The sequence below is a fragment of the Cyrtonyx montezumae genome, unplaced genomic scaffold, assembly GCF_038088225.1.
Source record: "Cyrtonyx montezumae isolate F1298 unplaced genomic scaffold, pur_monq_1.0 scaffold_10, whole genome shotgun sequence".
In the NCBI taxonomy this organism is placed as follows: domain Eukaryota; kingdom Metazoa; phylum Chordata; class Aves; order Galliformes; family Odontophoridae; genus Cyrtonyx; species Cyrtonyx montezumae.
Window position 1 is genome coordinate 49,078,209 of NW_027071826.1, and position 16,665 is coordinate 49,094,873.

A 16,665-nucleotide genomic window follows, 5' to 3' on the forward strand; every position below is an offset into this window, starting at 1 on the left:
CATGTGAAGAACATACCATTTAACTTCGGGCTCTGTAAAGAGACTGGCCAAAAAAATTGTGTGTGCTATACATGTAAGAGAAAGCCAATACATCTGAAATCATTTTTTTCCATGCATTTTAATAAATGAACGCACCCATATCTAAATTACATACATTCAAATCCTGATATACATAATGAGTTTCTAGATTCTTACATAAATGAAAATAGAAAGCTGGTGAGTATGAGTGCATATATTTTAACTGATCACCCTTCTTCCTATATCACTGAAGCAGATATTTAACATCGGCAACCCAAATTGAAGGGTCTGGAGTAACCTGGAACATGCAATAACCACACACAGAACCAAAAACATCGATTTTTATTGATAAATTCTGTGTAATAAAAGCAGATGAATTGATAAAATGCATTTCTCCAAGCATTCAAAAAAAAATTGCTGAACAATTAAATTTTTGATGACAGAAGCAAACAAACAAAAAACAACAGCATGAACCCCCTGACTAATAATGATTAGGAAAATTAACTGTGATCAGCACTATTCATCATCATTCTGATAATTATTTTTTTGCTTGCTTGTATTCTGAGAATAACTTGTTCCTCAGTTTAGCCACGGGATGTAAATGGCACTAAGCCCAAGCTCGACCAGTTTGGACTAATTATTCAAACATTTTTAAATACAGGAGGTAACTGACAACTGGAGTTACCTATCAGTAGACTAGGCATGATTTCCCAAAACCAAAATTTAGAAAAAAAAAATATATTTTTAATAGATTCACTTGAAGTCAAATACGTGTGGGCTATATGCATATTACTATACGACATGAGCTAGTTCTCCACTTTAAATTGAACCACCAGAAACAGTGTCCTTTGGCTTTAAGGAAACTCAACAACTGGTCATAACGTAACAGGCACAGTTAACATTCACTTGAGGTCATTTCAGAAACTCATCCCAGCCTCCTGTACCTTCAGCACACTGTATTCACTGCTCTACAAAACTGAAGCTGGAACAAAAGTGAATATCAAGTAATCCTATTTCATTTGCTACTCAATGAATTCTGCTTTTGATCTCAAATGCGCATTGAGAGTTGAAAATTATGAGATTCTGATGCCATATGGCAATGACCAAGAACACAGTAATTGCTTAGTTCCCACATTCAGCATCAAATGGGTCTATGTGAGACATTTCAGTGGAGCTACTTTGTGTCCCCACTCACCAAAACAGCATCATTCACACTGCGTGAAACATGACAGAAGCTCAACCAATCAAAGCAATAGCAAAGCTGTTAGAAGCTCCTTTGGATCAGACCCTTCTCTTACTGCTTAGCTTTACTCTATACTTCTTGTTGCTGAGACTAATGACTTCACACAGAAACCAGACACCTGAAAATGCGACAGAAACCCCAAACCCAAAGCAAATGAGGTACTTAAAGTTGGTCTCAAAGAAAAACAAAAGAAGTAACAAAACCATAAAAAGGGCATGCTTACTGAACATGACGTTCAAACTAACAAGGGGAGGTAGCTCTTCATGCAATGGGTAGTTAACCTTTGAAGCTCTAATGCTACAGAATAGCACAAATCATAAAAATCCACAAGGGTCATGAGAAGATCACATAAATCAGTGAAATTCACAATGCTTACAAAATATGCATCAGGCATGGACTGCAGAGGAGGGAGCATCCACAGCAGCACCATGCAAACCACTTTCCATTGCTCATTCCTGGACATTAACTCTTAACCACTCTCAGACAAAACTCTACCGATGCCATCTTTCTACTCCCTATCAAAATTAATCCTCTGTTGAGACTTCAGTCTCGCAAACAAAACACTAATGCAGGGTTAAGCCTCAGTTAGAGTCTACTAAATAAAGAAAAACAATCAATTTAGGTGAATATAGACCTATTTCTGATTCCTACCCTATATATGTATATATACACACAAAAAGAATCACATATACAAAAAAATGCATGTACATACAAAAAAAAAATAAGCCAAATCAACTTAGTTTCAGACTCTGCCTTCTTTATGGGAAATAGAGAAGAAAAATAATTACAGCACCCATATAACAAGCAAAGAGCTCTTTGTAGAACAAATTATTTTCATTTCCTGTAGATTACTGTTGATCGGTTAAAAACATTTGTGGATTACCTGGTGTCTGATAAGGGCAGATCTCGCACTCCAAGTTTTCCCCCAAGTTTTTCATATACCCTCTTGGGGGGTATATGAAATAACTCTTCCTGCATCTTAACCCACCTGTGTACATAAAACTCACCAGAAATAGATCTCTGCTGTCAGTCATGTGGCTGACACTAGACTTGTTTTAAATTTTGCTCGTGGAAAATGAGCAGATGAACAGATATTTTCATATAAGCTTCAATTTCAAATTAAGAAATTATGTTAAAACTTTCAGTAGACAGCAACTGATTTTGCAGTACTATAGGGAAAAATAACACCCAAGAAAAATATAGCAGCTGTTTTTGTTACTCAACCAAAATACCCATTGCTTTAATTTAGCCTTCAAACACTGTTTTTTCTTTAGTTTGCACACTAACACAATTTTTGCTATCACAATGAGGTTAGTTGAAGATATCAGCTCTGCTTTCAAATGCTGATGCTTAAAATAACAATCTAGACAAAATGTACATTAGGAACTGAAGTCATTCATTATAGATTAAAATAACCTACCACTATCATTCAAAAAACTTCATTTTGCTACTGAATGTAGGTGATCTTAAAGGACTTCCACAGCTTGAAGACACACAAGCAATAGTTCAATCAGAATGCAGGTGAATGTTAGCACATATAAACCACAACTATCCCTCCTCACCTCTGCATGACTATGTGTGCTTTTTGATCTCTGAATCAACCCTGTGCCAGCTCTGTGAATTGCTTTTGTTGGGGTCATTAAGCATCTTCAGGCACCAAGACAATTCAAGCATGCTGATCATACATCTCCGCTCTGGAGGCACATGCTGTTGAAGTCAGTGCATTTAGTTCGGATTAGCAGTGGGTGGAGAAGTATTAGGTCAGAGAGAAGAAAGTCAATTTCAACTGAACTATTGACAGAAAAGTTAGAACATAAGCATTTGGTGTAGCTCTGAAGTTTTGAGACTGGACGGCTGGCATGTGTAATTTGAAACTCAGAAGAAATCAAATATGAACAGATAGTAAATTACAACTGTACTTACAATAATTCCTCCAGCCCAAGAGAGAACGAACATCTGCCATTAAAAAAACTTTCACTCTAGCACTTCATGACAGTTGTCAAAAACAGTTTGCCCTTTACAAAACTTTGCGCTAAGATTGTGCCAAGGTCAGCAAACCCTTTGTTTTTCTAGTGACTGCTCAGGAAAAGAGATTTGGAGACCATGCATTATGTCTTACTTCAAGAAAAATTATTTGAAGCTTTAGTAATCTCATGCCAATTGCTCATTTGGGACAGATCCCTTTCTCTCCATGTGATTTAGGCTCTGCTGGTCTCATTTGCAGCCAAACATCCAGTTTATGAAAAAATCAAAGGCCAAAAACCATTTAGCATCAGTTCATGTTATTTATTTTTCAGATTATGCAAATGCACATACCCGATAAACTCAGCTGACTGACTCCAGAAGATCAATCTGCATTCTGTCTACAATCTGTTCTGCTTAACCAAAATTGCAGGTGGAGAGATGTACTACATAATTGTTTCATGTACAGAAATCATACCACCATAGCTAAATCTTATGCCGGGATAAATATAAGAATGTAAAAGCCATTATCTTGATTCAATCCTTTCGGAACAGGATAACAAACTGTATAAATTCACAGCAGGAATTCAATCAGCTAAAAAAGAAAAGGACCAAAGATAAGAATAAAAACATGCAAATTATGAAGCCTCACCAAATACAGTAACTTCAAATCTCTATAATGCGTTCTATCCACTTGCTAAGTACTTTTAGCACTAAAGAACACTCCTAAGGGACAAACACTTCTATTTAATAAGGAGTTTGCACTGCACCTTTGTAGGACAAATACCTTGAATAAATAGTATCCAAACAGCATAATGAAGATTGATAGAATATTTTTGGATGGATTTTCCAGATGATATAAAGACACCCAATAAATTAGGAAGGCCTCAACCGTCACCAAAGGTTGAGGCTCACCTGGAACAACACACAGGAAGGATCTCCAACAAGAGAGCCTTCCCAGTGGTGGTCAGCCCTTAAATGGGGTCTTGGAGAGGTGGAGCCAGACTCCACCCCTTCCGGTCACACAGAGCATTGCCTTCATCTGTGCTCCTGTGGCTGACTCAGTGCTCACCTCACATGATCAATCAGTGGTTCAGGCCATGATTCAACAGTTCCCATACAACCTTCTTGCATGACACAGCATCCATTTTATGTATTCCATTTAATGCACCTTGTTTTGAAACTGCAGAAGTTACATAAATGCATTACCACTTAAACACATTAAAATAAAAGTAACCGAGTACCCACTCATTCCACCTTTCCATCCAGCTTATGCAATCACAGTCTAAAGCCAGTTTCTTGAGTGGGCAATTAGCCCACATAACTGGGAAAAGATCTGGGAAGTCCAAGTCCAATGAACATACAGTTGTCACATAAATGCCAAAAGTTCAGGGTTCACTGTGTCATAGATTCATAGATACATTAGGTTGGAAAGGACCTACAAGATCATCTAGTCCAACCATCCTCCTATCATCATTCCTACCCACTGAACTACTAAATCAAATCCCTTAGCACCTCATCTAAACGCTTCTTGAACAGCACTAGGGACGGTGCCTCAAACACCTCCCTAGGCAGGCCATTCCAGTGCCTGACCACTCTTTCAGAGAAAAAAATGTTTCCTCAAATACAATCCATATCTTCCCTGGTGCAACTTGCGGCCATTCCCTCTCGTCCTGTCATTATTTATCAGGGAGAAGAGGCCCACCCCCTCCTCACCACAACCCCCTTTCAGAAAATGGTAGAGTGCAATAAGGTCTCCTCTGAGCCTCCTCTTCTCCAGACTAAACAATCCCAGCTCCCTCAGCCGCTCCTCATAAGACTTGTGCTCCAGACCCCTCACCAGTTTTGTTGCCCTTCTCTGAACACGCTCCAGGGCCTCAATGTCCTTCTTGTAGTGAGGGGCCCAAAACTGAACACAGTGCTCGAGGTGCGGCCGTACCAGAGCTGAGTGCAGGGGGACGATCACCTCCCTGCTCCTGCTGGCTACACTATTTCTAATACAGGCCAGGATGCCGTTGGCCTTCTTGGCCACCTGGGCACACTGCTGGCTCATGTTAAGCCGAGCATCAACCAACACCCCCCGGTCCTTTTCCTCTCTACATTCTTCAAGCCATTCTGCCCCAAGCCTATAGCATTGCATGGGGTTATTGTGGCCAAAAGTGTCAACTCCGCACAGAAGCAAGGACAAAAAGATTACCCCAAAAAAGCCTTTCCATCCTGCAACAGTATAAATTTAAATTGGGAAGGAGATATCTGTACACGTGTATGCACAAGCACATGCTTAGGAAATAGAGGACAGGATAAATCACTGCTATTATTAATCACTGTTATTAGGCTGATGAAAATATTTTCTTCAGTCAGCTGTTCTCAACTTTACTTTCAGTTCTGGTCCAGAAAACATCTTAAACACACAAAAGGATATTCAAAATTTAAGGCTATTTCTTATCATGTAGAATATGAACTGTACATTTTCTCCTCCCGTAAAGGAAGCAAGGTATTGCTTTAATCTCCGAATATTATCATACCATTATTTTCTCAGCAGATTCAGAGGGATACTGATAGAACTCTTCTAAATATTATTTCTAAATGATGGGTTTTTCCTTACAAACTGTGAGGAATATCAAAATATCAAAAGGAGAATTGGATTTTATGTTTCAAAAAGGATTCTCGGCTAAAAACAAATGACAGTGACTCATCAAGTGGCACATGCTTTAACACAAGTAGAACCATAAAATGGTCTGAGTTGAAAAGGACCTCAAAGATCATCTTATTTCAACCTCCCTGCTGTGGGCAGGGTTGCCAACCACTAAACCAGGCTGCCCAGGGACATATCCAGCCTCCAGAGATGGGGCATCAACAACCTTTTTGGGCAACATGTTCCAAAGCGCCAACATCCTCTGAGTGAAAGACTTCCTCCTAACATCTAACCTAAATCTCTTCTGCCTTAGTTTAAAACCATTCCCCCTTGTTCTATCACAGTCAACCCCTGTAAACAGTCATTCCCCCTCCTGTTTATATGCTCCCAAGGATGACCAACTCTACAATCCAAGCATAAAAACTGTAATTTTATGGAGCATGATATAATTTTGTTGGCGGTTTTTCCTTTGACTCAGGAAATATTGGTGAATATTGTGCATCTCTCATGTTCTGGTACAGGATTTTTACTATTTCTTTTTATCTGTTTTTGCAAGGGAACAGAAAGAGGAAGAGAGTGATCAAGAGAAAAAGGAGACATGCAAATTACAGCTTATGTACATTTGACAATGATATGTTTAATCATACTAACTTTGTGATCACAATGTTTTAATGTACACATGCTTATGATAAATCAACAGGTAAATCTTGTAGTAAGATTGTTAGAAACTAACACCTGACATTTCCTGCACATCACATTGAACAGAATTTCTGTAATGCAAGAAATGCAGTCACACTGGCTCAGTTGCTGACATAAATCACTCTCCAATTTGTTGATGGTGGGGCTGGTGAGAGGAATTTTTTTCCCAAAAAAATGCAAAACAAATATACAACTTGACCATTATGTTCCCAAACAATGTGAGTCAACATTTTTTAAAAAAGATTCCATCTATGGTGTTCTTCTGAAGCACTGTCAGCATAAATTCTGACTGTGTAATTCATAAGAAGCACAACTGAGGTCAACAGAAGCATCTGCCGAGTCAAAAATTTTAATCAAGTCTTTTCATGTTAGCAGGTAACATCCAGAAATTGCTGACAAATAACTAAACATATGTTTTTGTTTTTTGTTGTTGATGTTGCTTTTTGGTTTTGTTTCTTGATAGCTAATAAATTTATGGGTGAATACTGTAGATTAAGTTATGATTCTTCTGAATACTCTGGCTCCTCAACAGCTTTCAGCTTCAGTCATCAGAAAAATAAGTTAAAAATAAGCTAAATTGGTTTTTTGGGTTTTTTGGTTGCGAGGATAGAGCTTTCTTCATGTCCATGATAAGCAACAGCAAGAGAGCAGACAGTAAGGATCAAATTACTGTAATGCAAAAAAACTTGAAAGCACTGTGTGGGAAGAGGTAGCAAGGATATTCCCAACTTATTCTCCACCTAATTGCTGTAGATACTCACAACTCAGTATAGCATCTGGCTATATTTGTCATGGAATATCTAACAGGGATCTTAAGGCAGACATAAAGGTGGATCAGATCTCCTGGAGACACAAGAAATGGAAAAGAAGGAAACGGTGGTTCAGCATCTCTGACTTCCTAGCATTTGGACTGGTAGGAACTTGAAGTGGGAGATAAACCTTGCATATTAAACTCTCTTAAACAAACTTAACAAGTCTTTAAATGACACTGGTTTTACCACTAGTAACTCATTATTAGACTACCTCTGGGAAAACTGCATCTACAGCCTGTGCTTTTATCATCACTGGGAAACGTCTTCGGACAGGCACCTGACAAGAGATTAAACAGAGTATAGCACCTTCAAAAACAACACATAGAATACTTTTTTTTCCTGCAGACTCCTGCATATAGCTTTTACAATTGCTATATTAATCTTATATCCTAGGCTATCAGGGTATACCTCGCATATTATGTGAGTAAGTCTTCCTTACTTTTCAGGAAACATTTGCCTACTATCCTGCAGCAAACAGTTCAAGTAATAATGAAGGCAACTGCAGCAAGGAAAGTAAACTTCTCAGGCCAAGCTTGAATAATTGTGTCAAAAAAATTTTCATTTGCATGCAAGAGGCTCAAAAAAGGTTCTCTACTGCTCTTCCCATACTCATGACAGATGATCTTGTTTTCACTTTGCAGTTCAATTAACCACAGAATCTCCCAAGTCTAAATGTCCTTTGAAGATGATTCTGCCAAGCCAGATAGAAAACCTACTCAAAACAAATTCAGGTCAGTCTTATTTAGCTGCAAGATTTACCTGGTGAAGGCTACCAGGAAAGAAGAAAACACTCTTTTGGGAAACTGAATCTTTCATTTGTCGTAATTAACTGTGAAAATTAATGCCCAGATTCCAAGTTCGTGACTGTTTCACAGACTCTTTGTTTAATAAGGTGTGCATCTGAATAGTTAAATCAGTATTACTCTCATGGTCCAATGTTTCATAAGCTTATGTTTCTTTACAGATTGTACATGTGCTGAATTCTTGTCTAATGACCATGTAATAGGGCACGTTCAATTATTCTCTTTGGGTTTTAGAAAGAAACAGGAAGTTTGGCTATAAACAAAGCAGTCATAGAATAAATTTCACCACAGCAAGTTCATCTGAAAAATATGCATTCTTTGCAACACAGCCAGGAATGGCATTACGAGAACCAACATCCTGCTGCTCAGTTTTGTTTTCTTTTTTTCCTCTTTTTCTTGCCCTTTTGCTGTTGTTTGTTGTTGCTTTAAGTTTTTTTCATTTTTGTTTTTATTATTATTATTACTACCAATTAAGCAATATAAGAAAGTACCCTTTTAGTTAATACTGTTAATACACGTTTTGTGATGAGCATTACTTGAAAGATGTGGATAGTGAATCAAAAGCAGCTGCTAGAAACCACTGGATAAATAACAAGTTTACTAAATTTAGTATATATTATGAAATACATAGAGTAGAAGAAGAGTCAGCTGTTTCAAATTTTTATCAGCTGGTAAGGAATTACTATAGAATGTTTTGCTCTTCAACTATAAAATATAGTTGGTAGGCATTAATAGAAACATGTCAACTGATCTACACTAAAATAGATTTACTTTTTTGTTACATTTCTGCTTCTACTGCCTTCCAACAAAATAAAATAAAATAAACATATCAATTCAAATAATAGTGTTAATGAAATAGGATCAACCATTATTCTCTGGCCTGCAGTTGTGCCTAGAAAAATTATGATATCATTATTCCTACACTGCGTCTATTACCTATTTGATGAGATAAAGTAAGATTTCAACTCCAGTACTAAACAGTTTGGATTACTAAAAGCATTTTCTAAAATGCTTTTAATCAATGATGTTATAGTTCTTTACTAAAAGAAAAAAAAAAAACAATTCCTTTATCTAGTTATCTATGTATATCTATTTTTTTAGTATACTTAATGCCAAGGTTTTGCTTACTTTTGATTTTTCATTTGGGAAAGAAAATATTTCAAAACATAACAACAATGGTCCACAATTGCAGACTGGATTAGGTTTTCCCTAGGTTCTAGCTACTAAAGTTTCCAAGTATTATGTCATAGCATAGATTCTGTGAAGTACTCTACATAAATTGGGAAACAAAATGTCTATTTTTGAAAGACTGAAGTTGCCCAAAAATAATTAAATGCATGTTTAAAATCCAAGGCTGCCAAACAGCTGACACCCAAAATCTGACCTACCTAAAAACTGAAGAAATATTCTATCGGTTTAAAAATCGTGAAATTTACACCCACACAAGTCTTGCCATTAAATGCACTTTTAGAAATATGTATACATTACAGCATACGTGTACACATTTGTCCTGTGCTACTCTGATAGAGATGGCCAGTAGAGGGAGCAGAAGTTAATAAACATTTATTGTAGAACAAAATGAGAATCATTTCTGCTATGTCATATGTTGAAGTAAATGGGAGGAACGTTATGTTGCCTGTCTCATCAACAAGAACAAATCAAATGGTGGAAAAAAAGGAAGACAAATGATGAGAAAAAGGAAAGCCACAAGGAACAAAAAAGAGGCAATGGACACAAGTTGCACAAGGGGAGATTCCAACTGGATACAAGAAGAAAATTTTTTACTGTGAGTCTACTCAATTATTGGCGTAACCTCCCCAGTGACACCGTGGATTCTCCAGCTCCTGAAACTCTTAAGGTTTGCCTAGACAAAGTGCAAACCTTGGAACAAAAACACACACTTATATAATATGGAACAGGACATGCTTAGCAAGAAGATTACAGCATTTTCTAAAACTGCCCTGTTACATTCATCTTGCATTTCTAGACACCTTTTTCTACATTTCTTGACTTACTGTAAAGGCATTACCTGTAGATTGATCTCTGCTTCATAGAAAGTTAAGCAGGAACAGTAGTGTCTCTCTGAGTCTATATCAGTCAGAACCACCACAAAGAACGTCGGCTGTTTTCTCTCTTTTGAAAGCTGCCATCCTCCAGGTTGGCAAAACTAATGAAACAAAAACAAACAAAATAGGCTTTAGTTATGCAATATCTTCTTTTCTTTCAAGAACTATGGAAAACAGTTTTAAGCAATACAACAGAACATTATCTGAAAAAGAAGCTTAGAAAATTTAACTGAAAGCAAATATATGCAGAACTGAAACATTTGGAGAAAATGGGAAAAAAACTAGTAGGTCACAGCTAATCAGATTGATAAACATTGAGGGAGATGTTATGCACACTGCACATGGTACACACACTAAAGATAGGTCTCTTCAGTATTTAAGATAATCAGTACAAGGATTTAACAAGCAGCAATATGAATAAATTAACAAGTACTGCAGACTTCGTTTAGATTACAAGATAGAATTCAAAGCTAAATTATTGTCTTGGAATGTCCCTTCTTACATTTTTAATTTTGTCACATATTTCAAGATCTATAAAACTACAGGTTGAAACCTACAGTTTCATTACAAACACAGATGTGCAACTAAAATTAGCTTTGGAAGTATAAAACTACTGATATACTGTATCACTTGTACACATTTCTGTGCACATTTATACACTAACAAAAAAGCCAGTCATGAGAATCATAAAATACAGGCATAGGAAGCTGCTTTTAGATTTGACTGATTTTCACATGCTGTGTCACAACTACAGAGTAATCTTTTCCTGTTCAAGTACCAGCTGCATCCAACCCTTTTCTTCTCCCTGAAACGTACCTTCCTGTTTTTAAAACAAAACTGTTAAGCACATAGGATCTGCCTTTTTACTTCCCACAAATCAAAGGATCATAGGGATTTGTTCATCTGTAGTCATTTTAAAGAGATATAAAATCTAAGAATGGCTACATCGGATGAGACAAGTCCAGAACGCTGTTTCCATCAGGATCTAAGAGCAGCAGCTTAAAAACAGTCCAAGGTTGGGTAACTGCCCAGTTAGTTCTGTTCTCTTACCAACAAAGTTTCCAGCATCCTCCAGCTGATCAGCCTTCTGAGCCACCAGCAACATGTTTGTCCTTAACATTCTCTGATAGCTATTAAAGACTTTCCTTATTAGTTTACCTAGTCAAACTTAAATTCCATTTACAACTACTTGCAAAATTATTCAATACTTACTCCAACAAAAGCCTATGTATAGAAGAATACTTTTCACCTACTTACTGATTGCCTCTATAAACCTCACTGCAAACATTGCAAATTTTCTAAGAGGTCGTATCATAACAAGGATATAAGTTTTCCTGGCCCTGTGAAAAGTAAGCTCAAATTTGATGATTTCATAAAGACTCAGGGATCAAGAAAACTTCTCGCCTCAAAGATACTCCAAGCACATCACATGTTCTCAGCACATTTGATTACTGAGCTGTTGCAGCAATAAGCAGACTGCATAATGTGTAATACCTATAATGTACATCAAATATGCTTAAGTACCATTAGTATTTGTTCCTCCAAGCTGACATGAGCACTTCAAGTCAGCCTAAACACTGACAGGAATTCTGACCTCAGAACAGAGGTGCACAAACAGTATGAGTAAAAAGAGAAATACATCACAAATGTGATAGGAAAAAATGTATGTATTTTTTCTTCTTTCAAACAACAGAAATAGATCACTGATTAATATCTTGTTCCCACTAATGGAAGAGTGGGCTGAAATTTCAAAGTCAGTTTGATGAAGAACCTTGAAATGGCCTTTAGGGAATTTTGTATTCATTATTTCTCTTCCTGAAGACTTGAAGTCAGACAAAAAATTCACAAGCACATCATTATTAACAAAATCGTAAACTTAGAATTTACAGGGGGTAAATGCAACAAGACAAGACTTGTCTGCATTAGGAAAAAAAAAATCTAAAATCATTCAAGAATGCAGATGGCAAAGGAATCAGAAAGAGAGGTCGAGATTTCGTGTTTCCAGAAATTTCTCTCGCTCCACTCCACCCCCGACCAAGACATCTGCTGAAAACTGAAAGCACAAAGTTGCACACGAACATTTAGTACAAATCCATCTTAAGAACTTCTGCAATAAAACCTGGGTATTCTTGGGCAAAAAGCAGTTAAACCTCTGCCTCTGATACACAGTTTGTTTTATGATCCTGGGAAAATCTTCCAAACCAAAAGATTCTCATGTTATATTCTTCATATTCAAGATAGACAGCTTAACACTTCTGAGTCTTTATTCTTAGATCTCCCTCCTGCAACTGAGAGTAACTGTTCCAGACATCAAAAAGTACTCTGTGAAAAGACATCCTAGTCATTCCAAGCTAAGCATCCAGCATTAGTCCATGAGTTTGATAATACCGGCCTAATCTCCCTTTGTTTTTCATCCCACATCAGTTAAAAATAAGAAAATACCACCATTAATCTCACAGGACGTCCATAAAGATAACACAATGTGGTAGATGTACACAGACATCATAACAAAAGAAGCATCAAAGATTGGTGATTAAATCATTTGAGTTCTGTATGTATCCGTAGAGTTTAGGAGGCGTGTGGTAAAAAGCCTGTAATCTATACCTGGACAAGATATGAAAACACACTGACATTGAGTAGCCATTTGTCCAATGACTGCGAGCCAAAACACAAATACAGTAAGATTCGAATAATAAACTCAATATTTTCATGGTGTACAGTTAAAATTGAATCACACACACAAAGTAGGTCAAGTTGAGGTTGTTCATGCTGCCTTGGCTCTGGCACTTCTCAAGCTCTGCATGCTCGAGTTTACGGCTGTTGCATTCCTTCAGACCTGCCAAGCCTACCTGTCCTGACAGGAGCTCCCTGATCGCTCCCACAGGCACTGCTCGTGTCCTCCTGCCACAAATGCCCACTCCACATGCTTTGAGAGGAGCTGAGAACGGATGGTAGCTGCAGCTCCAAATAGGGAACCCAAGGGGCAGCGCTAAGCTCTGCCCTCTGGGACAGCCTCAGGGCCCGAGGGAATGGCACAGAACCAGGGGAGAGGCGGTGGTGGTGAAGGAAAGGCTCTGCACCAGAGGGAGATGAGCAGGCAGCGGGCATGGCAACAAGTGCAGGAGTTCAAGGAGCGCTGGACAGCGCTCTCAGACATGGAGCTCAGGGGACAGTCCTGTCTGGTGCCAGGAGACCTAGCGGGACCCTTCGAACTTGAGATGTTCAATGATTCTACATGAAGGGAATACAGAGTATGCAATTAATCCACCAGGATTAATTGCACACAAATGACAAATACGTGAGGTTGGGATGTGTGGCTTACACACAGCCATATTTTGCACAATACATGCAGAATCTAACAATTCTGAACTTTTGAGCATCAGTAGGTCTAATTCATTGTTTCCAGGCTTTCCAAATGCATTTTTAAAATAAAGTCCATTTCAGTGATAATTCTTTTTGTTGTGATAAAACCTTATTTGCAGGTCTACTGTGTAAAACTTTACCAACATCTGCCCTGTAAACTGGTAAACATAAAGCAACATTGCAATGATCAGAAGGGACTGTCAAGTTGGAGAGGGAGCTCTCAATAGCAATCAAATTCTGTGGAAGCTCAAATCCTACTCATGCCAGTGAAAATACTTCCCAATCTAAAAATGGACTTGAGTATAAAATACGCTTTCTCAATTTTATTCTTTACTAGTGGACGACAATTAGTGATTGTTAAGGAAAACATCTTAAGCAAAGTACACTCAATGGCTATACAGAGAATCTGTTTTCAAATAAACTGGAAGAGATTTATAAATATAGAGACTGAGGATAGAGACAACAGGCTCATCCTTGAAATTAAACAATGAATGAGTCTCAGTTTAGTTAAAATAAGGTAATAAATATTAGTGTAATACTTGAAATGCAAACAGCACTGAGAAGAACTTTCCAAACCAGTATAAACGCAAGCTACTATCCAGTACTCTTGCCACCATAATCTGGCCAGCAGGAAGAGAAAAATGTTTCCTTACCAACCAGATGCTATACCAAAACAGACAAAAGCACCACTGTGAACATAATTCAAAGGTCATGTGCTTCTTCAGTAAACAGGAAAAAAAACTCAGAAGTTTAAAAATGAACACAGTCGCATATTGTTCCACTTACTTGCCAGAATTCTTGGAACCTGAACACAGCTTCTACCAATGACACTGAAAATTAAAAAGAATCATGCTGTCCAACCCACTGTTTATAGAATTAAGCCTCTAAGGGTGATGAGTGCTTCAAATCCACTCCAGATTACAAGTGATTGCCTTAAAAATCTGGCAGAAATATCCAGAAGTTGAACTGAAGAATATGAAACAGAGATCTTACAGTCAAGGTGTTGAAATGACATTTTAAGTGCTCCCTGAAACCACAGGTGTCCACTGAATCACAGAACTGTAGGGGCTGGAAGGGACCTCTTGAGATCACTGAGTCCAATCCCCCTGCTAAATCAGCTCCCTAGCCCAGGTTGCACAGGTAGGCATCCAGCTGGCTCTTGAACATCTTCAGAGGAGACTCCACCACTTCTCTGTGCAGCCTGTACCAGTGCTCCATCACTGCACTGTGAAGAAGTTCCCACACACATTTGTGCAGAATTTCCTATGCTTCAGTTTGTGGCCATTTCCCCTTGTCCTATCACCACACACTGCTGAAAAGAGTCCAGCCTCGTCCCCTAGATATTAACAGACATGGATCAGATCCCCTCTGAGACTTCTTTTTTCAAGGCTGAACAAACCCAGGTTGCTCAGCTTCTCCTCAGAAGAAAGGTTCTCCAGGCCCTTTATCATCTTTGTGTCCCTCTGCTGGACTCTTTCAAGGAGATCCCTGTCTTCTTTGTATGAGGGAGCCCAGAATAGGACACAGTACTTCAGGTGAGGCCTTACCAGGGCAGAGGGGGAGGATCACCTCCCTTGACCTGCTGGTCACACTCTTTTTCGTGCACCCCAGGGAGCTCACACAAAACACTTCCAAATCAAACAATAAGTTAGGTTATAAAATGACGTATATAAATTAGTTACACACATCCGCACCTTCGATATGCTGTATCCAGCTTTCTAAAGTCTGCTGAAAAATTAAAGACTGCTGTCACAATCTCTCTCCGAACACTGGAGCACTTAAGATAAGGTTTATTGAATACTGTGAAAGTGAATACTTCATACTATTACTATACTGAACAGTATTTATCTAGTATTCTAGTCTCGTTACAGAAAAATGTTAGTAATTTGTATACTTATTATGGCATAAGTATATTACTTGACTTCTGAATCTGTTGGGCAGAAATTATTCATTTGCTGAACTGAGTTTTAGAACTTGAACATTCATCTCCGGGCTTGCACCCCAAGAATAACCAAGTCCTAATCAAAAACCCAAACCAATGTTCTAATTGGGTCTGTTCAGCAACAGTCAGAAAGACTGCTCAGTCTGCAGTTTACATTGTCTTCTGTATCAACAATCAGTCAGCTTTCTATCAGAAATCCGTTCCTTACAATGGCACTGCCAAAGTAGAATGGGAAAAAGCTCGTTCACAAAGTTTACAACACAATACACTTTTTGCAAGTCATCTTTTGCAAGCACTTTTTGAAGAGATTAAACAGAAGATGACGTGCATGAAATACCACTACAGACCACTGCACTTAAATAACTAAACATCTTTAAAACACATTCTCATATTATGTATTTTCTCAAAACGTATTTGTGTGCTTGTTTCTTGTTAAAAAAATCAAGAACTATCCAAATGCATGTAAAATATGAAAAAACAGAGCTCTAGTAACAAGACTTGAACTAAGGATCCCAAAATGACTAGGATTTAAAAGGTCTGACACAGCAAGTCGCCTTCCATTTCAACTCTTCCACGAAATGTTTGTTTCTCCCCTGGGTAACTCTGGGCCATTAGGCTTTAGTTACTTCTCAAATAGAAGTATTTTGTTTTTAACATGCACTATCATCATCTAGTTACAAGCCTCCCTGAAAATAAGGGACCATGATCTGGACATTATGTGAAGGAATTTTGTTCCATCTGGACTTGCATGACCTAGCACCAGCTGCTGAGTATTTCACCATTTCACCATTCACTTATGTATGGAATTTTGGCACAGGGAATTTTCTTTTTCAGATGCATACCTCTTCTTAAATCAAAACAATTACAATGCCCATCGGCAAAATAAAAAAAGCAGTGTTATGAAGCTGTAAATCTGCAGAAATTCTTGAAGCTTGGGGGTTCTCTGTGAATGTAAACAGAATACAAAATATACACCAAACTTTATAACATCTTCCTGACTTTTAACATCTTGTTTCTAACAAATTGCATAGTTATCCTTAGCGTAATCTACAATGAAACTAACACAGTTATAGTATACTCTGAATTTTCAGGTAAAAGCCCCTTACCAGATATTGTAAGCCA

The 16,665-nt window shown here is 37.9% G+C and overlaps 1 protein-coding gene across 1 annotated transcript in view; it reads right to left on the reverse strand.

Annotated features, from left to right (window-relative positions):
• The window catches only part of SBF2 (SET binding factor 2), a 235,948-nt gene that overhangs the window by 129,918 nt on the left and 89,365 nt on the right, over positions 1–16,665 (reverse strand). The window contains exon 3 of the mRNA XM_065755333.1: positions 10,202–10,339. Within this exon, the coding sequence (XP_065611405.1) occupies positions 10,202–10,339 (138 nt within the window). The remainder of the gene's footprint in view (positions 1–10,201; positions 10,340–16,665) is intronic.